We start from the raw sequence: 27,180 nt of genomic DNA, 5'->3' as shown, positions 1-27,180 counted from the left end.
TGTCCGGATGTCTGGATCTACTTCCGCCAGTCTTGATTTCAGTAGCTAGACAGAAGCGTCGGTATTGTATCAAATAATATATTGACATATATCGAATACTTGGGCGAAACGGTATTGTAGCATACACTACATTCACATATTATCAAATACTCTGTGTTAACCATGCACTCGGCTTTTTAAAAACGATTGCATAATATATAAGGCCTCGCTCTTCGAAAACGGGACTTTATGCCTGTTCGTTAATGACGTCTCGGATTAGCCTATGGGGTACACAGGCAAATCTGGGACGACGTTTTTCACTTTTACTGTATTTTCGCCAAGAAGAGGCCTCAAATAAACGAAACCAACTATAGAAAAAAAGTGTCGATTTTGATTACCATGTGCGGACTGCATTTACTTAGACGACACTTTACGCTCATGTATTAAGCTCCTTTCCAGAGCAAGAGATATAACAATAAATGATCTTTTAAGCACCATTGTTCATCTAGGCATGCTCATCAATAAATGATCTTTTTAGCACCATTGTTGATCTAGGCAGGCTCATTTGGCCAAAGTGGAAAGCAATGCTAAGGACCTGTTTCTCCAAGACTTTGCAAGGCGTTTGTATAAACATGGTGAGATTGCTCAATTAAGTATAAATTTAACTCACACGCGCATATCTAATTTAATGTTTATAAAAGCTTATCTATTAAATGTTGGTATTTAAGGAAAAACTTCTTTAGATCCGTTTTGTAAACATTTATATATGAACAAATGAATTTTGATAGTTCTTTGAAAGGTTTCACCCGTAACACTTTTAACTGGCGCGGTTTATCAGAAGTTTAAGTAAAATCGCCACCAATTGAGTACATAATATGCACCATTTATGTGCGAACCATCTAACACGGTTATTTAGTTATGTGAATTTTCGCTATATTGCGCGATTTCGGAAGACGTGAGTTCGAATCCCTCTGCGTAAGTGTCTGTCGATATAAGTATGTGCAGTCCTCATAGGCTTATAAGGGACTACGCTTAAATGAAAAATTTCCGAATTTTCAGAACAAGGTTCATTTGTACTTACTGTTGTGTTCAGGTATACACTAGCTGGCCTCAGGGTCAGCCGGGCCCCACGGGCGATCACCAGGACTGTCAGATATTGTTCGCTCCTAACAACTACCAGTGGTACGATTTCGAGTGTGAAATTCTTGCACACCATTTGTGTGAGATCGAGTAAGTAATATATAATGATTATATACAAAATGTTACATGCATATTATTTTAATGTTATTTAAAGACACACGTGCAACTCCATATATGCTAAGAATGACCAATTTAACATATTTAATTAAATGCTTATCCTTTTAAGTTGGCTCGTGTTCAATTGATTTAAAGTGTATATGTACATGTAACAATGTGCTTTTATTTGTTGTTCGCATATAATAATAAGCTCAATCCTTTATTGACTATTCAAATATGATCAATTGCAGATATGAAATAATTGTAAAGGTATAAGTCATGATATTTCGGGGAGCAAGGGCTGTTACTCGTGCTATGAACGAAGAAGCGAAATCAGATTAGCATCCCCTTCGAAAACCAAATATACGATAATATTATTTGGTTGCAACAGATTGCGTCCGTGAAACTAAAACGTCAAAGATAAACGATTGGGCAACCATATTGGACGCATTGTCTTGTCCTAATTTCAGGTGTTGGATCATTTATCTGTGTATTATTTCCAGATTAAAAGCAGAAGCTGCTGCTGTTATAGGATAAAGATAGCTAAATATTGGTGAATGCAACGAAGTCGTGGAATCCATTGTAAACAACATAATTTGCGTTCACTCATTCAACTTTAAAATGTCAAAAAATAAAACTGATGCATTTTACAGTTGGTAAACCTATTTACTTTTATCAGTTGATATTGCGTCTATAGCATTCATTCAATTTCTTGTTGAGAAACTGATTTTTAAGCGAATTAAACCACAGAGATTTAACGACAGGTTTTATCTTTTTAACACATTTACAATGTAAATATTACTGCATAAACGTCTTAAAGAAAGATCGTGTCAATAAATATATCCAAATCTGAAAGTATCGAAAATAACGCGAAATGAACATTCATATTTATACGTAAGAAAAACAGTAGAGACCCGTAAATTCAAGGGAACAAGTAAAACAAAAGTGATGTTTTATAATCAGAACCAAAGATGTACATGTAGCAACTGAAAATATGGCTCAAACTGAAATATCGCTCACCTAACAATGAATATTTCGGACATTGACGGAATGTGTTGCTAGCTGTTAAAACTCGTGGTTATTGGTGAGGATTTACATCGGCTAATATGTGAGTATGATTACAAGACTATTTTGTTGCAAATAAAATCAATGCTATGTCTGCTTTTGAATATTCCAACCGCCGTGGTGTGTTTTTTGTGATAAAAGGCTCTTTGTCTTCATGTATGACTTCACCGAATCAAACATTCGCAATGGTTTTATATTAATTATTTCAAACATAACTTGTTGTGTCAATCTTATATTTTGTAAGGATCCTCTATCCAGATAAATGCTGAGGGGAAAAGAGTATGTTTATGTGACCATCGGAAGTGGTGTTTGTTAAAGTTTTGAAACCTATTGGAAGTTATATTTTATTTTATTTGTATTGGGGGTGGGGCATATCCAAAATATACACATGTGGCAAAGCTTGATCGTTTTGTTTTATTTGGCTTTATATCGCTTATATATCCTCTATATGTGCTCTTAATCGGTGACACCAAAGACCCCATTTTGAGAAATGCTTCACTTTTTATTAGTTTCAGAGTGTTTCTTTTTAATTATCACGTGAACGAAAAACAATTTTCCTGATAATTTGACTGACTCATTGACTGTCGGCAAATACATTCTGAAATCATGACGGATTCATTTTATACGTTTTAATAAAAGGCGATTTCCTGCGTATGGGTGGTGTCGTTTTGACCGTACAAAGCGATTTACATTTTCAAATATGTCATTATTGATTTGACGCTAACAGTTATGTAAAACCAAGAAAGTTACTGTATAATATTTGCTGGAAAAATAATTAAGCTTTTAGTAACAATAGTTGTGTCGCAGATTTACATTGTTTTACATAGCCAGACATCTTGCTTCCTTTATATTTTTTTTTGTAAAATATATTTTTCCTGTGACTGACAGGTGTTTAAGACTTTGTGATTTGCATAATAGTTATTGAAGTTTAACCACTTCTACGTTTAATCTGGAAATATGACACAGATAAAACATTTATATAGTATAACTCTAGTATTTGTTAATTTTTTATTTTTAAAACACGCGGTTTTGCCCAATGACTTAATCAGTCAACGAACGGAAACCCTTTGAACCGTTTTCATAGATGACCATAAAAGAACATTTCCTGTGATTCTTCGTCGAATTTCTACCATCCGCCAAGTAGGCGGACTTATACACACACGGTATTACACGGTATTATCGAAAACAAGTTGTTCCAATAGCTCATCATAAGAACATTGTTAGTTTGTTTTGTTAAATAAATGTAGTGTGTTCTCTATCGTTGCTAACAATACATGTTTTCATACCACATGATACCGGAGATCAATACGCCAACGAATTAGTCAAATACAGATAAAGACATTGTAAAAATGTACGTGATTGGCTTGAATGAACCCGGAAGAAATGTTAATTATGAACAGATTCCTGTGTGTCGAGGACGAACCGGTTAACGAGGCTTATCAAAGCACATCGTATGTTCGATGCATTAATCAATTAAAGCTAAAAAATGGTCTGTTATCTGACGATTATGGGTGTATTTAATATCTCAAAAAGAATATCATCTAATACAAAGAGAGTGTTGTGTGAAGAAAATATTCGTTTAAATAACATTTACTGAATGGATTAAAGCTGCTGTTCATACACGTGCGTCATACACAAATACCAGTATGAAAATGGATACTCTGATAGATATAAATATGAATCTCTGTGAAATAACTGTAAACAGTCTATATATGTGAAGTAAAGAATATGATAATGTTGTAGCTTGCAAAACTAAACATGTGTTAAACAATATTGCATCTGCGAAACAATAATTGCATCATGTTTTAGGAAGATAGCTTTGACAACGTATCACTTATTATTGAATCTGAGATTGTAATTGCTTGTATTCGTCAAAAAGTGTTTGTTGTAGGTGTCCAATATCGCGGTTTTTCATCTACTTAAGTACTTTTCGTGTTATAAAACAGGTGTATAACCATGCAAGATCACAAATAGAAACAATTTACTACGGCCCAATTGTTCAAATGCAAGAATCGTCAGGTATTTGTGTTTGGAATTTCACAAGTAAGGGCGCACAACAAAAAGTGTAACAAAATGGAGAATGCTATTTTATTAGTAGTTGACGACAGTGACATCATTAAAGTACATAAAAATGACATCATTAAGCGAATTAAAGATGTCAACTCTCGACGTCAGGTTTTCGTCCGAAGTATTTCAAATATAGATGGAATCGAGAAATATGAAATATGGAAATGCATTTTCATCACGGACGGAGCTAAACGAACTCTGGATACACATTGTATCAACCTTTGGATAGAAAAAATGAGTAAAAGGAGATCACCCAAGTGTATTATAATAAACCTTAAGGATCCTGAAACCGGCGTCATTCACAAAATTGAGCCTAAGCTTTCTGCTTGTAAGTCAGACATCGTGATGGTTGACACGATATCAAATTATGGACAATGGTGGTCACGTGTTTTTGACCTTATACATGAAACTCCTGGTTGCATTGAGACATGCCGGAGCGTAAAAATGTTTGAACTAAAACCGCTTATGTTTCGAGTATTGGCAACAATGTGCCTTTTGCTTAATATTCCGTTGATTATTGCATGGACATTTTCGTTCTTTTATGTGTTTTTTGCATTAATCCAGTCGAGTAATTCAATCGACGACGGATGTAATGCTTGGATTATATATATCGTTCAAACAATATTCACAATACCGTTCATAATTGGTGGATGTTTACTATATAACAATGATTACAGACAGCTAAATGATATCCGATTGAACAAAATTGAGGTGGTCCTTATCTTCATGATAATAATACCATTTTGTGTCTTCGTTTGGGGTTGCATAGGCAGCTTAATTCTTCGGAAATCAAAGTTTAAAGTGCCGCATGTCTTTGAACTTCCAGCCGGACTGTGGGTTGAGCTAGACCTGAGCTGTATTCGGACTATATGTAATGCAGCAAAAAAGTTGCCAACGTGTATTTACAAATGTATTAGGTTTTCATTTTTAATCATGACATTATTGCTGAATATACCGTATCTATTAATTTTGATAGCAATATTTGTTGTTATATGTGTTATTGTAATCGCAATAGGAATACTTATTACACTTAAAGGAAAAAAAATTAATGAACGAATTAACTTGAACTATGAGTTTGAATCCTGCAACTTTTACCATTTCTTCAATTTGCACATAACGGGAATGTTCAGTACGATATCAATCATATTCGGTGTTATTGCTACAAAATACAACATTGACTACTGGAATGATGGCAACATAATGACTATTGCATTGAATTACGAATGGACGATTGCTGTGTTTTGTGTCTTAATTCCACTTTACTTCATAGTATGGGTCTCATTTGTAAGTTACGTTGCTGAACACATTTTTGATTGCAAATGGGGCATTTTTTCAATGATAGGTAAACTATTCTAGGCATCTGTCGTCTGACCAAGTAGTAATATGATACCTTGATAACATGCAGAGTTTATTATGTTAGTCTTATCTTACATTTTGCTTGTTGAAAATACCGTTGGCTTAAGTGTTTTTTGATATTCTCATTGTTTTCAAACAGCATAAGCCAAAAGATAAAAACGACTGAAATGACTTCTGTCTGATATTGTATTATTTTAAATACGTAAACTACATTACATGTATTTCTAGAACTTGAGTGTGAAGTGAATTACAGTTTGTATAAACACTTTTTGTTCGTTTTGTGAGTATTTCCTAATCGTAATATTTGCAATACACCCCATATAATAAACCTGTAATGAACAAAAACAAAATTATATTAAAGGCTTCAAATAACAGTTTCGTCTTGTATATTCTGCGGAAAGCGTTCGAATTGTATTCAAATCCAACTTATTCAATATACATTTTTACATTGTTTATTATGAACTGGAACTGGAAACCAAATTCTATTAAAAGCTCCACATATCAGTTTCGTATGTTCTGCAGTCATTGTTCGTATTGTATTCAAATCCAATGAACACTATATGATTAAACATATTTTTAATTGATGGTCTATTTATTTATTAATCGTAATGTAAATTCATTTTGTCGAGGTCTGTGTAACTTAATACTCAGTGGGATTTGGTATAACGCAATAAATATATACCTAAATAAACTTATTTAAAAAAAACTTATTAACATTTTAATCTTCATCAGAAATACTTTCTTCGTACAATAAATAATAACACGTCCATTGTTTTGACATTTTCGACGTCTTTTATTTGCTTATTTCATGTTTTGAAAATTTATATTTGTTTGCTAGCGTTACGTCTGAAGTTAAATCATTGTACTTGTTATCTAGGGTGTATATCAAGTGCTACATACGCTCTCAAGATTAAATGTGACCTAAAGTATCAGATAAGACATTTTTTAAATATATCAAACAATTTAAAATGATCGCATCAAATAGGAAGAACTCCATGTATTTTATATTACGCTATCTATGCAGAAGTGAAACAGAAACTTTTTCCAATGTATAACATTGACACCAAGCAAGAACTATAGATAAAAAGCTTTTCTAAAACAGATGTTTATAAATTCAAATACATGTGGAAAATAAATTGTCTGAATAAGTATACATAAATAAGTGTTCGTTCCAATAAATCAAATAGCAAAGATAAAAGTTATACTATTTAAGTGTGCAGTTAAAATGTAAAAAGAGCCCTTTACGCCTGGAGCCTCATAATGTGAAGACTCGGAAAATGTCCCAGCACTTAACTTACTGGATATACTAACGATATTTATTGAACCGCCCAATATATAAATATTGTATCATCGTATATGTGATATACAATTGTGGTAAAATACAATTCCGATATCACTGACCTGCAAACACAATGCACAAGTATGTCACGAAGGTATCATCACCTGTATCAGAAGTATCTAATCCTTATCAGCTATACATGCAGTATGAAACCCTAATCCTTATCTGTATCTGTGTAAGGAAAGCCTCACCATCACTTGTATAATAATAATGAAACCGTTATCATCATCTGCATAAGAGGTATAAAACCCTTATAATCATGTACACCTGCAGTATGAAACCCTCTTCTTAATCTTTTTTAGGGCTTTGATTGATTATCTTATTTATTATGTATGTGTACATTAAGATAAAGAAATGTACATGTTTCGTAATACAATAGATCAACGAATGTTCTCCCTATAACATCTTATTAAATTGAACATAACGAAAGCATGCATAAATACGTCCAAATAATACACAGCGAGTAAGCTGACCATTACAAACGATAAAATAAGGCTTCATTTTTGGTGACTGGGGCTTTAACATTGTTGGAATATATGCCATTTATAAGTCAATGATTTGTATGGTAGATTATCACATTGGTTACATTGTTAAATCAGTCCTATGAAGTCAATGATACGTGACAACAAGCTAGCTTGTATTACGACAATACCAAACGACGCACTAACGATTGCCTATCGAGCAAATATCGCGATACCGCAAATATTGTAGACTGGAGTGCAGCTGATGACACTATTCACGACCTCCTTACTGAAGGCAACCCCGTGCCGATGTTTAGAGTTCTTCTTTTGGAACCATATCTTATGCCCTTTGTCTGTTAACTTTGCAAAGTCTAGCCACCTGACCTCGGCTTGTCCGATTATGCCCCAGCAGTTGCGCTTCAGCTTGTGCGTCAGTTTGTTGATCTTTCCGTGCTCAAAACGTTTTCTTATGTTCCATGTTCATAAGGCTGTTCCCTTTGTTGAATATTTGATCGATGGCTGAGCCCCAGAAGTTAACTTTTCGCACCCAGCCTGGAGACTGGCAGTGGAGATCGCGGTCGTTGTTATTACTGGCCCCGACCGATCCGGCTTGGAATTCTGTTTTCTTGTCCTCATGATGTCCTTTCCATATACATATGTTTTTAGAATTGTTTTTTTACCTCAACATTTAGAAACACATAATTTATTTTTATTACACTTCTTATTGACGATTTTCTGGATCTGTTTGTTACTTTCGGCACGGCTAACTGAATTCAGATTGGAAAAAAATCATCTTGTCTTTAATTAAACTTATTAGAATTGTATGCATTGTACATTGTTATAAATATGTTATAATACGAATGTATATACTATGATTGCAAAATAAAAGATTGGAACAATAAACCAGTGCACTAAATCTGAGACATATTAACGGCTGTATGAACATGAACATAACGAATGCTGCTATGATCATATTAGTTTTAGCAGATGTTTAGGCATGGGTGGTCTTTTAGAATATAAAATAATTTTTTTAACTTTTAAAATATATGTTACATGAACGCAGGTTCCAAACATGTTCAGGTATATATGGGGTTGGCAAATTACACTCATATGATAAGTTTGGGTTTTAATGAGAAATTAATCATGCAAATTGGTAATTGACGCTTAAATGATTTGCAGCATCAAAATGCCCAATTATGTCGACGACTTGACATTTTCGACAAAATGTTCATATTATCTGTACGCTGATATCGGCCTTATAAAAAAGGACCTGATAAATTAATGTTTATTTGAGATTATTAGGCGTTCGGAGCAACGACATATAACTCGGAATCCTTTTAGAATAGAAAACCAGAATTAACAAATTAAGCAGTATTTCATAAAGGTGTGGTACATTTCAGACCCCAAAAGAAGCTAAATAATCTAAACAAGCTTTAAAAATATTACTTTATTGTGCTCAATACTTCATAATTTACACGTCAATCGTCTTACCTGATACCAAGCGATATAGCAGTACCTTGTCATGCCCTTTATGTTTACCGAGACTCTGATATGTACGAATATTCTTTAGGACTTAAAGCATGCATTATTTGACCCATTATAAGAACAGTAATATATTGGGGGCTTGACTTGAAAAATGTATACATATCGTAAAAAGGATATGTGTTATGTGTCCGTGCTGGTTTCACAGTATGTGCATATAGCTGAGAATATATAAAAGTAAGTTATAACAAAACTTACAGCGCAAGCATAACTCGTCTACCTATCACCGGTATCTGACCTGCAAAATTCCAAATAAGAATGAACTTGCAAATACTAATTGATGTTAACGGACCAATTAAACGGCGAAAAAACAAAACCAACAACATTTTCAACAACACAATAAGAGTTATTGATGATATTAAACACAAACGTAATATATACATTTATTTTACATTTATCTCGCTTGAATTAAAAATGTTGTTCTCACAAAGTAGCCACGGTGAATATGAGGAAACGCAACTACGACAAAATTGTTGACCGGCGAACAGACTCGGATTACATGTAGCACAACAATTATATCAGTTATAACATTTATAACATTTAAATACTATATGGAGTTCTTTAATTATTTATATGTGGTAACTTATTGTCATGTTCGACTAATTTGTGATGCACTTTTGAGATTATGTACGCCACAAAAAGATATGTTACAATATTTGCGTAGAGTTATGCAAAACATGCGTTGTTTGAATCTTTATTTTGTTTTGTATCTGTAAGATTTGTTTTTATTAATTATAAGGTTTTGGACAGGCCTTTAGGTTGATTAAGCACCTTTTTACTTTTTCAGAACAAAGCATGACTCGGTGTCCTGATGGATGGGTCTACTTCCGCCAATCTTGCCATCAGTTTGCGGACGAAGTGAAATTCAGCTGGACAGAAGCGTCGGTATTGTATCAAACAATACATTCACATATATCGAATACTTAGGCCAAAAGATCAGTTATGTATAAAAACAATACATTCACATATATCGAACACTTAGGCCAAAACGGTATTGTATCAAACAATACATTCACATATATCGAATTCTTAGGCCAACAGATTTGTTATGTATAAAACAATACATTCACATATATCGAACATTTAGGCCGAAACGGTATTATTTCAAACAATACATTCACATAATATCGAATACTCAGGCCAAAACGGCATTGTATAAAATAATATATCACATATATCAAATGCTCAGGCCAAAAGATAAGTTACGTATGCAAAGACATGCACAATCGAAACAAGAACAACTACATGTTACTTTGGCAAAAAAATTCAATATATTTAGAATTGTAAATGCGCATATTCGGTTGAACATTCAAACAAAACATGTTCGCTGTTATTGAGTATATTTAATTCAGTTTTGCACTTCTGTATATACAATCAGTTCTCAGACACGTAGTTTTATCACTTATTCGTTTTTGAAAAAACGCCATCCAATATTGCTGCACAAGGGAACGCATACTCATTGAAACCAGTTCATACTGTTACTCCATCATGTGATTGTTTTAGAATTATTTCGTAATATATAACTGACACTCGTTCCGGAAAAACGAGGTGAAATGCATATGCGTAAATTGTTCTCTCAGATTAGCCCGATCAGTCCGCACATGCTTATCTGGGCATACACATTCTGCCTCAACTGGATTTTCGCTTAAAAAAGGCTTCATTTAAACGAAACAAACTTTAGAAGCGGAAAGTGTCGTCCCTGATTAGCCTGTGTTAATCATCGTGAGTCCGTTCAGGCTAGTCTGAGACGACAATTTACACACATGCATTAAGCTCAGTTTTTCCTGAGCGAGACTTATAACTATAAATGATATTTTCAGCACCATTGTGCATCTCGACATGCTCATTTGGCCAAAGTAGAAAGCAAGGCTATGGACCTGCTCCTCCAAGATTTTGCTAGTCGTATATATGGTGAGCTTGCTCAATTTATTAAACATTAACCTCACAGTCGAATATCGAATTGAATGTTTAAAGAAGCGTATTTATTAGATGTAGGTATTTAAGGACATACATATTGAGATATATCCGTTTTGTAAACATTAATTGATACACACATTACATTTAATATTTTTTTGAATGGTTGCACCGGTAACAATTTTAGCTGGCGCGGTTAACCAGACGTTCAAGTACAATCGCCACCATTTAAAGTGATATGATACGCATTTTGCACTGTTGAATTGAGCTGAAAAGAATTGACAGGTCAAAAGAGTTAGTTAAAATGTGGTCACCGACCAATTATCTGCAACTCATCGTGCTGCCAGTTGCATATAAAATATATTTATTATATTCGATATTTTACATGACGGTCCCAGTCCTCTAAGCCAAGCGGAGCTATCTTTTTATTAGGATCGGAGTAAGTGTTTGTGTGTCGTATGAATAGATAATGTTGCAGGAAATTAAAATGATCCGAAAAACAACATTGTGTCTTTGTGTCGTATGAACGAATCTGCACTTAAACTAAATTTAGATTGCAATCGCACATGCATGATCAGTTGTGAAACGAAAGTACGGTTGATATTCAAATGAATATTTTTTTTCTTTCATGGATATTGTTTTAGTATGTTGATGTTGCATTGCAGTAACAAATATAGGTGTATATGAAGTGAAAACACCGAAAATATACAACGGTTGCGATAGACACTTAAAACATAGCAGATACTGTTAGATGCGTCTAATATCACCTTAAGTACATATATGCTCCATTTATGAGCGAAGCATCAGAAACGGTTATCTAGTGTGATTTTGCGCGATATCGATAGACGTGAGTTCGAATCTAACTGAGATAAAATATCATTGAGAATATTAAATACGTGTCTATATTTTGGGGAAATACCGTGTATATGCCCCGTTCAATTTATGCCGTTTGATAGCTGCACCTTAGGGCAAATACATAATATATATTTTCAGTTCCTGACCACACATTTGCCAATTCCTTCTGGCTCGGTGGCACGGACTCGAACATAGAGGGTATCTGGACCTGGTACTCGGACGATTCGGACTTGGTACGCCATTTGCTTATTCTAATTGATCATTTTATTCAGAACAAGGTACACATAATTCTTATTAAAAACGCATACCTGAAAGTAATCAAACCCGTTTGTATCGATTTTAATTCACTCGTGATCATAGAAAAAATATATTTTCACGAGTGTCGCATATAATGTTCTATGATCACTCGTGAATTAAAATCGATAATCCATTGAATCCAACAAATATCCTCTATTTTTTATTGAAATTCGCTATTTATCTCGACTTTATCCCCGAAAATTTTTATTGGAGGAGCTTTAATTAGGTCATCCAGCTTAGAAATTTCGCAGTGAGTAAAGTCGAGGTAAAGTGCGAATGTGGAAAGTGATCGGCATTTCAAAAACAAATACAGGTAATAACAGGTATTAAACGGCGAAAAATACCTGCCTGGCATGAACGTCGCCATCTTAACTATTACGTGCTTATCCCCTCTGAAAACGTCTTAAAGCAAAATGCTGTTAATATGCATATACAATTCTGAAGGTATCGAAAATTACATGCTTTGAAAATGCACATTTAAACAGTAGAAACACGTAAAAAAGGAGAATAAGTGAAAAAAAGTATTCAATTATTTATTATCAAACCAAAAATATATCAACCGAAAATATGGCTCACAACTGAAATCGCTCACCTAATGATGACTATTTCGGACACTGACGAAATGTGTTGCTGGCTGTTTAAACTCGTGGCTTCAAATTCAGCGTTTTATATGCGAAATGGGAGTAATTAAGGATTTATATCGAATAATATGTGGGTATGGAAACATACTATTTTGTTTCAAATAAAATCAATGCTATGTCTGCTTCGGAATATTCAAACCGTCATAGATTTGTTGTTAGTAATAGAAGGCTTTTATGTATTCATGTATGGCTTCACCGAAGAAAAAAATCGCTATGTTTCTATTTTACTACAGTTTAACGTGCTACGTCATTCTTTTACTTTGGGTGAATCCTCTCACCATATAAATAATGACTAGAAGAACACAGGGAAAATGATCTCATGTAGCAAAACTGATCGAGCACAAAATCGTGGTCAGAATAGTAAAATTAAACTATTTTTGTTACAACGATTTTTTGGTATGTACATTTGAGCATAATTTATTATGATATTTGTTTACCCTCTGCTTAAAGTAAATATTGATTAGATGAGCGAAAGGTATGAAGCGCCTTCAAACCGGTTATGGTGTGTGTTTTGCCGTGTATTGCTATTGTCGTGTATCCTGCGCTATGTGACGCTAAATGCTGCAGTGAACTACCATTATAGTTACACATACGATGTAACATTTGAAGCTGGGGAGTTATTTGGACAGTCCTGTACTGAAAGTCCATGAGCAATTTTGGTAGTGTCACGGTAAGATATTTTAAGTTTCCTCCATTGTAACAAAGCGGTATAGGGAGATGAGTCGTTTGAAGAAAATACATCGTGGACAATTGGTGACTACATAGCAACATGATGACTGTGTGTGCGCTTGAGCTAAAATGATTGTTATTGACCTGTTAAAACGTTCGATGTGCAAATATGAGGTCATCATGTGTATTTATAGCAAATATCAACGAGATTTATTATTAAGGCTTTCTGTTCTTCGTTATACATCTCCGACAGACAATTGTATTATCTCCTTTTTCCTATTTGTTTCCGCTTTCTCGTCTTGCGCATTATCTCGAGTTGGTTCGTCGTCCTCTTTGGACGCATTTGCTCTAGTTTCCTGGGTATATTCTCCTGTTGGTTGCTACCACTAGCAGACTTATCTTCCCTTCAAGGTAAGCGCCTTTTCAGCGCTGTGCTTACCCCTGTTGCGTTCTTCTCTAAAAGCATCATATTAGAGCCACGGTTTAAAATAGTTCTCGAAATTCGCATTTCTATTTATCTGAGTTTGGTGATAAATAAAAAATCGATAGAATATAAATCTGATGTACAGGTATGCTAATACAGTGGATACGGCTGAAGATGGACTCACTGAAGCTGGACCTACGATTGGATTGCTGTTGTTATTTGCATTAAAAGGAGCTACATTTAAACGTGTTGCATCTCGTTCTGCGTTTTTTCTACAAATGTATAGATGTTTGGAGAAAATTAATGCAGTTCAATAGTCACATGGAGATACTTTTAATAGTTTTTTAGTCATAATCAATCTCGGCAGTAAATGTACTCATATTTACACCGTATAAGCTGTTGCACCAGTATTAAGAAAACACATACCGATACTTATTAATGACAACTTACCTAACTTAATTAGTGGAATCTGGAAAATGGTCTGAAATTTGTGTTAAAACTAATCCACGAAAGTGTCTGTTCTTGAAATCAAACATGTGATCTTCAATCTTCGTATTTTAGTCCACCGTTTTATAAACTGGGCTAACTTGCTTAAACAATGAAGATATTGAAATAACGTTTTATTTATACAAGCGTCAAAATGTTAGCAATTATTTGGTATTTATACAATTGATACATACATTTTCTCCGTTATGTGTCATTTGGTTTCCAATATCTAAATTAGGAAAAGCTCAACAAGATATGAGTTTGTTCACAAATTATTGTGAAGCTCGTACATTGTTTTCCAAAGAAGATTCGGATACAAAAAAATAACACAGATATGAAGAACAAACTAGGAATAACTTACTATTTAAAGGCAGACCTTACTATTTTTTATTTCATGTCAAATAGTAAGAAATGGCCTTTTGTTAAAAACCAAATAAATCATACTCGTTAAAACGATTTAAAATAGAACGAACGTAGAATCTTGCATATACATACAAGCAAAACAGGGCATGGTTTTTCAGGAATGACACTTTTCTGGATAGTATTGAAACAATATATGCCTGAATATCAATTTGTAAACTGTGTATTCAATGATATCAACTGTTTTGAAATATTTGAAAACTAAGCTAATGGCAACGGACTGTCAGGAATTAATTGCCATCTAAAAACTGTCACATTTTCTCAAATATATATAACATTTAAACCGCAAAGAATAGCGACATCAGAATGTTCATGCACACATAGTGTTTGACCATTTAATTAGTTATCACAGTGGTCAATATTTGATTTTTATCACTCGATTTAAAAACAAGTTTATGTTTGTGACATAAAATGGTCTTTAAAAAATCTACAGCGTTTGCTATAGGCTTCGATTAAAAGGATACCACGAAGGCAAACTAATTTTTGCATTTAATATTAAACTATAAATATGATCGTTCACAATTAAATTTTGCAAGACCACCTTAACATACAACTATTTTTACTATTACAACGACAACATCAGCGACAATGGTCTTTGTAGTAGTAGTAGCTTTCTGGTTGATCCTGCCAGTGGGCATAGGGTAACATCAGCGACAATGTTTAGGCTGGCAAAGACACGCTTCACATTTCGAATAAAAATTTTGAATATATAATACAAGTTTTAAAAGATTTTTTAATGAAATTGGTATGGATATTTGATTATATTGCAGTCTTTGGAATGATCAACGTGTACATGTGTTGTTGAATACTTTTCTCTTAAATAATTATAAACGTGATTAACGATTAAACAACTTAGGTTTATAAAAATCAAATGTAAATGATTTCATACAAATGTAATATGCATGAACTTAATACCTAATAACCATATAATAATTGTAGTTCAATAGTTGCAACAATAATTAATATATTCTGTACTTTTGGGGTAACAAACACACAAATGAACACTCTATAATCACTCCTAGCATCAGTATATTTAAGGTATTTAACATGGTGATATTCATCCTTAATAAGATTGCATTACACACATTTGAGCTGATCTCTGACAAGTTTTCTGTGGCTATAGACAATTTGTGAGACGAAACACAAAACTCATGTTCCTGTGCTTTCAATTGTTAGCAATATCAATCAATATACGACAATCTTGCCAACGCGGATTCAAGTTCTTTATATAAAATCATTGGGCTAGATGATGTGACGCTGACATTTAAATATGTTATGTACTGGTATCGTAAGCTGTTTTAATGAACATGATTAGTTTTCCCGTTCTTTAGATGACAAATTGTTTGCTAAGGGATTACTAAGCATCATGATGAGCTGTGGTCTGCTCTCCGGCGAATCTTGAGATGGTTTCCTGGTCAATAATATGTATCAACATTTTCGATTCAAAGACATTTCCTTCTTCTTCACACGTTTTATTTCCGTAAATTCGCAATATTTTAGTTGTGCGATCAAAGAGATTGCAAGTGCTTGCAGAATCGGAGCGGTATTGATACAACCAAAAACATACATTCAAAATAATGCTGAACAAATCCAAAATGCAGAAAACCTCCAAACCAACAAGTGACATGGGCAAACACAATCATAAAGTATAACGCAAAAGCTACAATCCCATTTGGCGAATAAATCAAAATGACGATCGTACAATTGGTATTTCCTCACCGTAACCCAAAAAATCCCCAAGACAGCACCGTATGCAAACGCCAAGTGGACTTGAAAAATGGGATCTTTCAAATCATTGACATATATAGGCAATATTACCAAGAGCAACTTTAAAACATTGTCAATACAATTACATAAATGGTAACCATAACTTTGTACACACGAACTGGTAGGTGTTTTGGTACGTCTGTTATTCTCTTGATAAAGTAATTGTTCACCACTACTGGAGGGGTAAAATGAACATGTTCCAATAGATATTTAAGATTATCACCTATCATGCCCAGACAAAACAACTCAATGGTATTACTATGTAAAATATAAAATTAAACTCACTTTTGCTCAAATACATATCGTGTTTTGGTATGTAATGATCGAACATATAAAACAACCTGTCGTCATGAAGGACATTGTCAATATTGTTTGGTTTGAAAAATAAATACGAAGACGTCGTGTTTTCCTGGCGCCTACAACACTGCCACAAATCTATAGTTGGATGCGCAAACATGACTACCGACAGCGGCCAATTAAAAATAACACACACAAATGCTATGATTCTCCTCAACAAACTTGATTTTAAAAACCGTCTTGTAAGTATGTACCCACTTACGTAAATAAATATTTCTGAAACGTCGGTTACGTTTTTCTTCCAACGGTCGAATTTCTAAACGTCACAAATTGTTTAGATATTTGACGTGATTTCTGTTTGCTTTTTATTAGTCAATCAGTTTCGTATCCAACGTCTGTTTTGCACTGTCTGTTATAAATATTGCATTCCCTGAGTGATAGACCTCTATCCCACCCACGTTTGAAACAGTGCGTGAGATAACCGTGAGTATGGGTTTTGCGGAATCGATCGCTTAAGTTATCCTTTTTTTTTTAAACTGGTATGATGTCTGTGTCGCAAATGCCCAACAAAACATTCTTTTTGATTGTGTGCAAATTCAATCGAGCGTCTACAGAAGCTGGAATTTTTTAGATATGTTATGTAGCTTAATAGATGAAATTCTTTATTCCGTTACGTTGTCAATCTTATGATGTCATTGCAGTACGGGTGGCATAATTATTTTAATACCGAGCGCACATGCGTTCCATCCAAAACAAAAACGTGTACAATCCGCCCTAATAAAGATAAACGACATCAAGAAGTGATATAAGTAACACACGTGAACAGATAATACATTTACAGTTTAACGACTGCACTTACTAGACCTTTAGAATATTGGGGAAAACAATCGTAGAATCATTGAGCACAAGCCTGTATGGGAGATTACGACGCATGGTTTCCAATACGCTATGTGTATTTGTGACAGTGTTTATAAAAGAGAACATATTTTTAAAACATGTGAGTGTTCAATAGAAGATCACATTTCATCTAAGGTATCGATACATCTGTGCGTGGAGTCATGTCATGCGAATAAAACAGAATTGTGAATTAATATTCAAGCTCACATTTATAAATACAAAAATGTGCATTTGAATGAGTCGGCGTTTCCCAAACATAACAAGAATAGCTAAAGTGTATAGAAACCTTATATTCCTGACAAGCGTTCTTAGTGCGACCCTGGACGAAATAGGATAAACATGGGCGCCGAGTGGTCGCCGTTCGAACGCACGAAGATTGCGTCCAAACACTCATGGTCTCAAATGTGGCGACCTTACAACAACAACAACTGTAAACATCTTCAAATAAAATGCTCTGCTACAGCATTCTTACGGCATCAATGGACACGTGCGCCGTTGTGTCTCTCTGTGCACCAGCAACGCAAGAGAGAGACCTACCGCCTTCGTACTAGAATTAAAATTCACAGAATTAGTTCAAACGAACACATTAACTCTGCTTCGATTCTACTGAGTTACCTTATGTCTAAAGGGTTAACTGTTACTATGACGGCCCTATCGCGTTCTCGATCATAGTGACAAGGGCATATAGTCGTATGCACTGTTTTTGCTTGGCTGTGTGGTATAGTTGTATTTAAATATGTTACATAAAGTAATATGCACATTGCAATATTCATTATCTATGCGATTGAAAGTTTCGTTAATGTCACCCAAGCTAATGAGTGATTGTAAAGATATGTTTATAGTTTATATTTACTTATGTAAATTTAAAAAATGCCACTTTTATGCAGTTAACAGTATTTTTGTCTTCTGAACGTTCACATATGTGTGCAATATTTCTATATTTATTCGGTAAAATTATTATATTTGTGTTTTAGAATTCGCAACATGAGATTTGTTTGAAACGAAGTCATGCTACTTTTGATCCGTTGTTTTGTTCATGCAAGGTCACTTTATTTTCTTCGTTTTGACTTATAGATTACAAGGCAACTCGATTCGAGGAAGCAAAATGACAATACGAAGTCATGCACGACATTTATTTATTATGTTTTCACGTCGTTATCCCTTGCCCTCGCATCGTGTTCTCTAATAGATTTAAATTCAAACCCATTTATTTACTCGAAAATATAGGCATCATATGTTCAAAGATTTAAATTTAAAGTTAATATTTTTTTGGTGTCGCACTTTCGTTAAAAGTAAAAAAAAACATTTAATTCACGCGATGAGCGGGTCAATAATACAAACTTACACTTTCATGCAGTCATATTTAAGATTATGTGTGAACAATAATTGAAAAGGCGCGATTGACAGGGAAACGGAAAATTTAAAACAAACACAATCTTAAACTTGCAGAAAAGGGAAAATTACATGTCCTCATATAAAACAACAAACAAAGTATTGTAAAGCATTACACATGACATACAAACAATGCATACATATTTATAATAAACACTCTACAGAGTTAGCATGGTATAAATCAATTATCCTACATTTTGGCAGAGTTCCTTGAACAACACTCACTTTCTCTTTCAGGTTTGTTGCTATTGTTTGTATTACACTGTTCGTAATAAATGTAGCTTTGCATATGTGACACTGCTCTATGACGTTCATGCCGTACTACCGGCATTCGTAGATTATACAATGTAAATAATTATACATCTCTGAAATTTTATAATATATAACAACCAAACATAATATATCTGCATTTTGGGGAAAAACTGTATGTATGTTTAACAACATATTTTTTATTATTAATTTATGAATTTTACAAAAATCGAAAATAAAAATTTCATACAACAAAATAAAGAATTTATTTTTCTGTATCTTCGATATACCGCTCTGTGAACTTTGTTTGAATCGGATAAAGTTCGTATTTATTTACCTCAACTACAAATTATCAGTCAGGGTTCCAAACTTTTTAAAGTTCTAAATTACGGGACACGAATAATACCAGTTGGATTTTATTATATTTGAATAATACTTTTGCAAAAAATATCTGCTCCTTTTTTTAATAAGTATGGTGATATGTAAGTCGAAAGCAAATTTAGGTAAAATATTGGTATTTTCAAATATAATTTTTTTAAACCGTATTTCTTAAAAACAATATAATATTTTCAGTCTTCACTTTAACCAATGACCGGATTTGTCCGTTAATATAATTCTCCAGCAGATTACGGTTATTGTGTTAGACTGGAGACTATTTCACATACATATGTACTACACTTGTGGTTGCATAATGATTCGAACAGGTGGCTTCTGTGAGATCTGCTCATTTATACGAATAATGCACTCCTTTTTCCAACGCAGAAATATCATATTATGGATGTTCGATGATTGCAAACAGATTCAATGTGGGTATTTACAAAGTGTCTGTTTGACCAGGTGGTAATAATATGCTTTTTATGTTGAAATTAAATGTTCCTGTCAGTGTGAATATGTGTTATCCATTAATTAATTCCTTGTTTTTATTCAGTCGAGACGCTTTGCGATAAAAATAAGGTATATTTTACGCATTTGTGACAAACAATTGTGTGATCAAAGAGATTGCATGTGCTCATATACTCGGAACGGTATTGACAAAACCCCATACTTGCATTTGAAACAATCATTAACAATAAAACCTATAGACCAAAAAGTAAACTGGAATAATGAAGAAACACAGAGCGATCATTCCACAACAGCTACTTTATAATGTTACTGAAAAAGCAGTGTCCCAATATTCTGCTTGGTATTTGCTAACTGTAACTCCAATAATCGCGAACACAACACAAGACATAAGTGTAAAGTGAACACGCCATGTTTTGGGATATTCATTGTCATTATACACTTTATGCCCATTGCGAAATATAAACCGCACAATATAATATTGGGAACGTTTAGAATAATCGATAAAATAAAAAATATTATGACAACAATTTTGTACACAAAAACAGGTAAATATTTTCTTATATTTCTAATATATTCCGCTATTCTATTCATTAAGTCAATGTTCACAATGTCCCACAATTGCGACGGGAGGAAAAATACATGAACCACTTTGTACTTTGATTTTCTTAAATAATGACCTACTATGCATCCCCAAACAAAACAACTGACTGGTATCAATATATAAAATATACAAATAACTTCAATTTTGCTAAGTCGGATATCGTGTTTTCGTCTGTATTCATCAGGCAAAATAATCCATCCTGTCGCCACGAAAGAAACTGTAATAATTATTTGTAAAAAATATATGCAGTAGTAGACATCCTCCATAGAGCTTAAAATGAAACATGGAAAAAATAAAAAAACCCATAAAACTGGAACCGAACACATCACTATAAACATTGGCAAATTCAAAAACTCACAAAATAATGCCATGAATCTTCTGGGAAAACTTGATTGTAAAAAATGTCTTAAGAGTTTGTGCCCACGAACGAAAATAGGTGTTTCTGAAACGAAGTCGTTAACGTTTATTATCCACAGGTCCAGTTCTGAAAAACCAGCAATCGTTATAATATGTGACTTGCTATTTGGCTGTATTTCGTCACTTGCGGCTGTTAATGTATCTTCATGAATGTTTAACACCAGGCATTGTGTTGGCATTCCTTTATTTATGCGAGCTTTCCATTGGTCAATTAGTTTCGTATCCAGTGTCTGTTTTGCACTGTCTGTTATAAATATGGCTTTCCATATTTGATATACTTCTATTCCATCCACGTTTGAAACAGAACGTGAGAGAACCGTGCGTCTTGGGTTAGCGGAATTGATCGCTTCAATAATCCTTCTTTTGTTCACTTTTATGATGTCTGTGTCGTCTAACACCAACAAAATATGACTGTACATTTTGTTACAATGCTATCGAGCGTCAGTAGATACTGAGCTATTTTATGTGGTATGTAGCTTCAATGTTGAAATGCGTTATTCCGTAAAGTTATCAATCATACTTTTACACCGCAATGATGGTTGCTTAAATATTAAATGCCAACGTGCATGCGTATCATCAAAGCAACATGAGAATGTTACGTATTAAACCAGTATAAAGATAACACATATCGATCAGAGACAACATTGACTAAACCTCAAGATTTCTCTTTAAAGTAGAAATAATGTTAAGTTAATATTAAGATTTTACAAACGTTGTTTAGACTAGTTAGAATATTAGAAAAACTAGTTTAATTGTTTTGTAAAGGACTATTGTGTGCTTGGCATAATGGATTTGTGATATTTTTCCAAAGAATACATATTTCAAAAACATGTTTGCGTTAGAAAAAGGTCCCGTTTCATCTAACCTTGCGTTTCATCTGTGTGCAAAATCATATTCTTTGTGTAAAATAAATATATGGAAACATATCAAAAACCACATTCATAATAACAATGGTACCCGAAACAAATATGCATTTGAATGAGACGGCTTTTCGAGAGCATGACTCAGATTTAAAAGGCACAGTTATACTCAATGAGAGTTTAATGCTGTATATATAAACAGAAGCATCAAGAGGCACCATGTTCAGTTATAATTAAGGTGAGTCTTAAAATGACAAAAAGCAGCATGTCCTAATATAATGTATTAACAATATTCATAAGCCTGGACGCGCCCCTTTAGAAAACCGATTTGTATCAAGATAAATGCTTTCGTGCATTTGCCGTATTACAGTGCACATTACTTCACATTTTACGTTTACACCGCAGTTGGAATTAAACTGCGAATTCAACTATACCTTATTGTATTTAGACTATTAGTTAGTCGTAATTGCGGCGTGTATAATAATGATTTCAGAATATACACGTGGCTTTAAGTGCATTTGTCCCAGTAAAGTGTGCTTTGAATATAACACAGCATGAAATTGTACCATTAACGAGCATTTTATAAATCCGAGAATAATTCACATTGTTTTCAATATCAACAAGGCTCAACTTGCAACTTGCCAGAGAATCGTGCACAAATATATTAAAAATTACCTAATCAGTATAATTAATAACATAAATGATGTAAGAAAAATAGTGAATTTGCATCATGATGATTTTGAAAGTTTACTCTATGTAAATAGTATAAATGCGTCACATTATATATTTATAGTATATATCGGAATTATAATGCATACTACTAATGATTGGATAAGTCAACTTTTTAGGATATTTACAAATTAATCTCGAACTTGATTCCAGGAAATTTAACCATATCTTTAATTTGCACATAACGGACATGCCAACATCACTACTGGAATGATGGCAATATACTGAAAAATGCATTGGATTACGAAAGGACGATTGCTGTATTTTGTTTCTTAATTCCACTTTACTTTATAGTATGGGTCTCATTTGTTAGTCACATTGCAGAACACATTTTTGATTGCAAATGGGGCATTTGTAACAATTGTTGTGTCATAGAGTTGTATTGTCGCATATACGATGACGTCTTTGATCCTATATAAAATTGTTTTGAAAAATATCTTGTTCCTGTGAGTGACAGGTGTTTATTACTTTGTGATTTACAGAATGATAATCAAACCTATTATTGAAAAAAAAGTAATTAAGTTTAACCACCCAACGCCATAAAACGTGTTTGAAGTATAGCTCGCAGATTTAGCGTCTTACGATGTAATATACGAAATATTAACCATCTGGGATGTGCGGTTTTAGAAAAGAGTATTTTTTGAAGTTTTCTTATTTTAAACCCGCTGTTTGGCCCCATGACTTAATCTGTCAACGAACGGAAACCATTGGAACCGTTTTTATAGATGACAATTAAAGGACTTTTCCTGTGATGTTTCGTCAAAGTCCGCCACCCATTCGTTCGAGGAGAGATGTTGTTTTAAGTAGACGGGCGAATACACGACAAGTACACACACACACGCACGCACGCACGCACGCACGAACGCACGCACGCACGCACGCACGCACGCACACACACACACACACACACACACACACACACACACACACACACACACGCGGTATTTCACGGTATTACGACGGACATCCAGGTGTTTCGATAGCTCATCATAAGAACGTTGTTAGTTTTTTTATAACAAGACACGTCAGATCAATACTCCGATGAATAAAGCAAAAACAGATAAAGACAACTTTGAAATGTACGTGATTGGCTTGAATGAACCCGGAACAACAAGTAATTATAAACAGATTCCTGTGTGTCGAGGACGAACCTGTATTCAATGCATATCAAAGCATATTGTATTTTCGTAGCTGACGAAGAAAGCTTAGGCTCATCTTTCTGAATGACGCCGGTTTCTGGACCGTTAAGGTTTATTATAATACACTTGGGTGATTTCTTTTTACTCATGTTTTCTATCCAGAGGTTGACACAATGTGTATCCAGAGTTCGTTTAGCTCCGCCCGTGATGAAAATGCACTTCCATATTTCATATTCCTCGATGCCATGTTTTGTTTCCACTTTACTTCATAGTATGGGTGTCATATGTAAGTCACGGTGCTGAACAAAGTTTTGATTGCAAATGGGGCATTTTTTCAATGATAGGTAAACTATTTTAGGCATTTGTCGTCTGACCAAGAAGTAATATGATACCTTGATTATGTGCAGTTATAATAATGTTAGTCTTATCGTGAGTTGTATACATTTTGCTTGCTGAAAATACCGTTTGCTTCGGTGTTTTTCGATATTCTCTTTTTTGTTCAAACAGCCTAAGCACGAACATAAAAACGACTGAAATAACTTATCTGATAATGTTTTATTTTTAATACGCAAACTACATTTCATGTATTTCTAGAACTGTGAATTACAGTTTGTATAAACACTTTTTTGTTTCGTTTTGGGAGTATTTCTAGTTCGTAATATTTGTAAATATCCTATACAATGAACCTGAAATGAACAAAAACACAATTATATTAAAGGCTTCACATAACAGTTTCGTCTTGAATTTTCTGCAGTAAGCGTTCGAATTTTATTCAAATATAAGACAACTTATTCAATATACATTTTATATTTTTAAAATATGAACAGGAAACAAATTTCTATTAAAGGCTTCACATATCAGTTTCGTATGTGCTGCAGTCAGCGTTCATATTGTATTCAAATCTAAAAAAAACACTATAAAGTTATTTTTTTAAATTTATGGCCTTCTTATTTATTAAGTGTAATGTAAATTAATTTTGTTGAGGTAGATGTAACTAAATACTCAGTGGGATTTGGTATAACGCAATTAATATATACTTAAATAAACGTATTCTTTAAAGAAAACTTATAAATATTTTAATCTTCATCAGGAATACTTTCTTCGTAAAATAAATTATAAAACCCATCCGTTGTGTTGAAATTGTCGACGTCTTTTATTTGCTTATTTAATGTGGTTAACACTTATATTTGTTTGCTAGCATTACGTCTGAAGTTAATTCATTTTACTTGTTATCCAGGGTGTATATCAAGTGCTACAGAAGCGTTCAAGATTAAATGTGATCTTAAGTAGCACATAAGACATTCTTTAAATATATGAAACAAGCTAAAATGATCTCATCAAATAGGAAGAACTCCGTGTATTTTAAATTACGTTATCTATGGAGAAGTAGAACGGAGAATGATTATATTGTATAACGTTGACCCCAAGTAAGAACTATAGATAAAAGGTTTTCTAAAACAGATGTGAATAAATTCATATACATGTGGAAAATAAATTGTCTGAATAAGTATAAATAAATATGTGTTTGTTCCAATACTGAATTATATGAGTACTCGAAGAATGCCCCAGCACCTAACTAACTTGAAAGACTTACGATACTTATTGAACTGCATGATATATTTATATTTTATCATCGTATATGTGATATACGATTGTGGAGATAACAATTCAGATATCACTGCCTTGCAAACACAATGCACAAATATGTCACGAACTTATCATCTGTATCAGAAGTATTTTATCCTTATCACCTATAACTGCAGTATGAAACCCTAATCCTAATCTGTATATTTGTTAATAAAACCCTTATCATTACCTGTATAATAAGAATCTTTATGAGACGTATGAAACCCTCATCATCATCTACACCTGCAGTATAAAACCCTTGTCTTAATCTGTATAATAAGAATGCAACCATTATCATCATCGGTTACGCAAGCATAAAACATTATCATCATCTGTATCAGAAGCAGGAAATCTTTATCGTTACTAGCATATGTAGTATGAAACCCTTATCAGAATATGTAGCAGAAGTCGGAAATCCATTTCATCATCTGCATTTGTAGTATGAAACATTATCATTATCATTATATGTAGTATACAATCCTTATCACCATATAATTCTTCATGACATTGTTCAATCTTCTTCTCTTCGTTGTACGATGTTGGTGCGTAGATCTAATTGAAGGTTGTGTTGTAAGGTTTCGCTGAGATACGAATTGAGATGAGTTGCTATGGACTGTTGTGCAACTGATGACACTATTGACTACCTCCTTCTAAACGAAGAAAGCAGCCCCTGTAGCAATGTTTAGACTCTACTTCGCTGAACCATATATTGTGCTTCGTCTTTTGATGCTCCTTTGAAGCCTACCACATGATCTCGGCTAGTCTTATGATGTTCCAGCGGTATCGCTTCAGGTGACCGAATTGGGCGTCAGTTCATGGAATTTGCCTGAGGAGTTTTTACTTTATGGTGGTTGCCTTTGCTGACAACATGATCGATGATTTGATCGATATCCTGGTACATTCATTTTAAAATTTTGACCGTAACTAGCATATACACATACTTATTATTTATAAAACAATTTATAGACTAGTTTTCGGATTTTTATATTAATTTTGACACGGTATACTGAATTATGATTACTAATCAATCAAGCTTTGTTTGAATTCTTTTCAAATGTATGTGTGGTATTTATTTGTTTAAGGCTTTGATTGATTATTTAATTTATTATGTATGTGTACATTAAGATAAAACGTACATGTTTCGTTATACAACAAATAAACGAATTTTCTCCAAATGACATCTTATTAAAGGGGCCTTTTCACAGATTTTGGCATGTTTTGAAGTTTGTCATAAAATGCTTTGTATTGATAAATGTAAACATTAGATATAAAAAGCCCTAGAACAAAATCAAGAATAAATTGAAAAAAAAGAACAAATAAGGTAACCCTCAGCAGGGCCCGAACCACTGACCCCTGGATTCCTGAAGTAAAAGTAGTACCCACTAGACCACTCGGCCATCCTTCCGGATACAATGCCTGATGTTTTTTATACTTTATATAAGCAATCCTCGTAGCTTCACAGAATATAACGATAACAACAGAACTCTCCAAATTATTAATTCGTTTGGCGTTGCAACGCTTTATAATTTTCGGGTTTTTAAATCGTCACAAGATGCATATAATGGTTATTTTAGAGCATGGTAAATGTTCGGTATTACTGTTTCCTCACAAT

The 27,180-nt window shown here is 33.7% G+C and overlaps 1 protein-coding gene across 1 annotated transcript in view; it reads left to right on the top strand.

Annotated features, from left to right (window-relative positions):
• The first annotated feature begins 1,657 nt into the window (after nucleotides 1–1,657).
• Nucleotides 1,658–27,180, top strand: part of LOC127861747 (perlucin-like) — a 28,430-nt gene continuing 2,907 nt past the window's right edge. Inside the window, exons 1-4 of the mRNA XM_052400428.1 lie at nucleotides 1,658–2,323; nucleotides 9,833–9,930; nucleotides 10,866–10,956; nucleotides 11,953–12,047. Coding sequence (XP_052256388.1) covers nucleotides 9,841–9,930; nucleotides 10,866–10,956; nucleotides 11,953–12,047 — 276 coding nt within the window. The 5' untranslated portion in view covers nucleotides 1,658–2,323; nucleotides 9,833–9,840. The remainder of the gene's footprint in view (nucleotides 2,324–9,832; nucleotides 9,931–10,865; nucleotides 10,957–11,952; nucleotides 12,048–27,180) is intronic.

The sequence above is a fragment of the Dreissena polymorpha genome, chromosome 16, assembly GCF_020536995.1.
Source record: "Dreissena polymorpha isolate Duluth1 chromosome 16, UMN_Dpol_1.0, whole genome shotgun sequence".
NCBI lineage: Eukaryota > Metazoa > Mollusca > Bivalvia > Myida > Dreissenidae > Dreissena > Dreissena polymorpha.
Note: the sequence above shows the minus strand (reverse complement) of the source record. Positions and strands in the feature narration are given on the sequence as shown.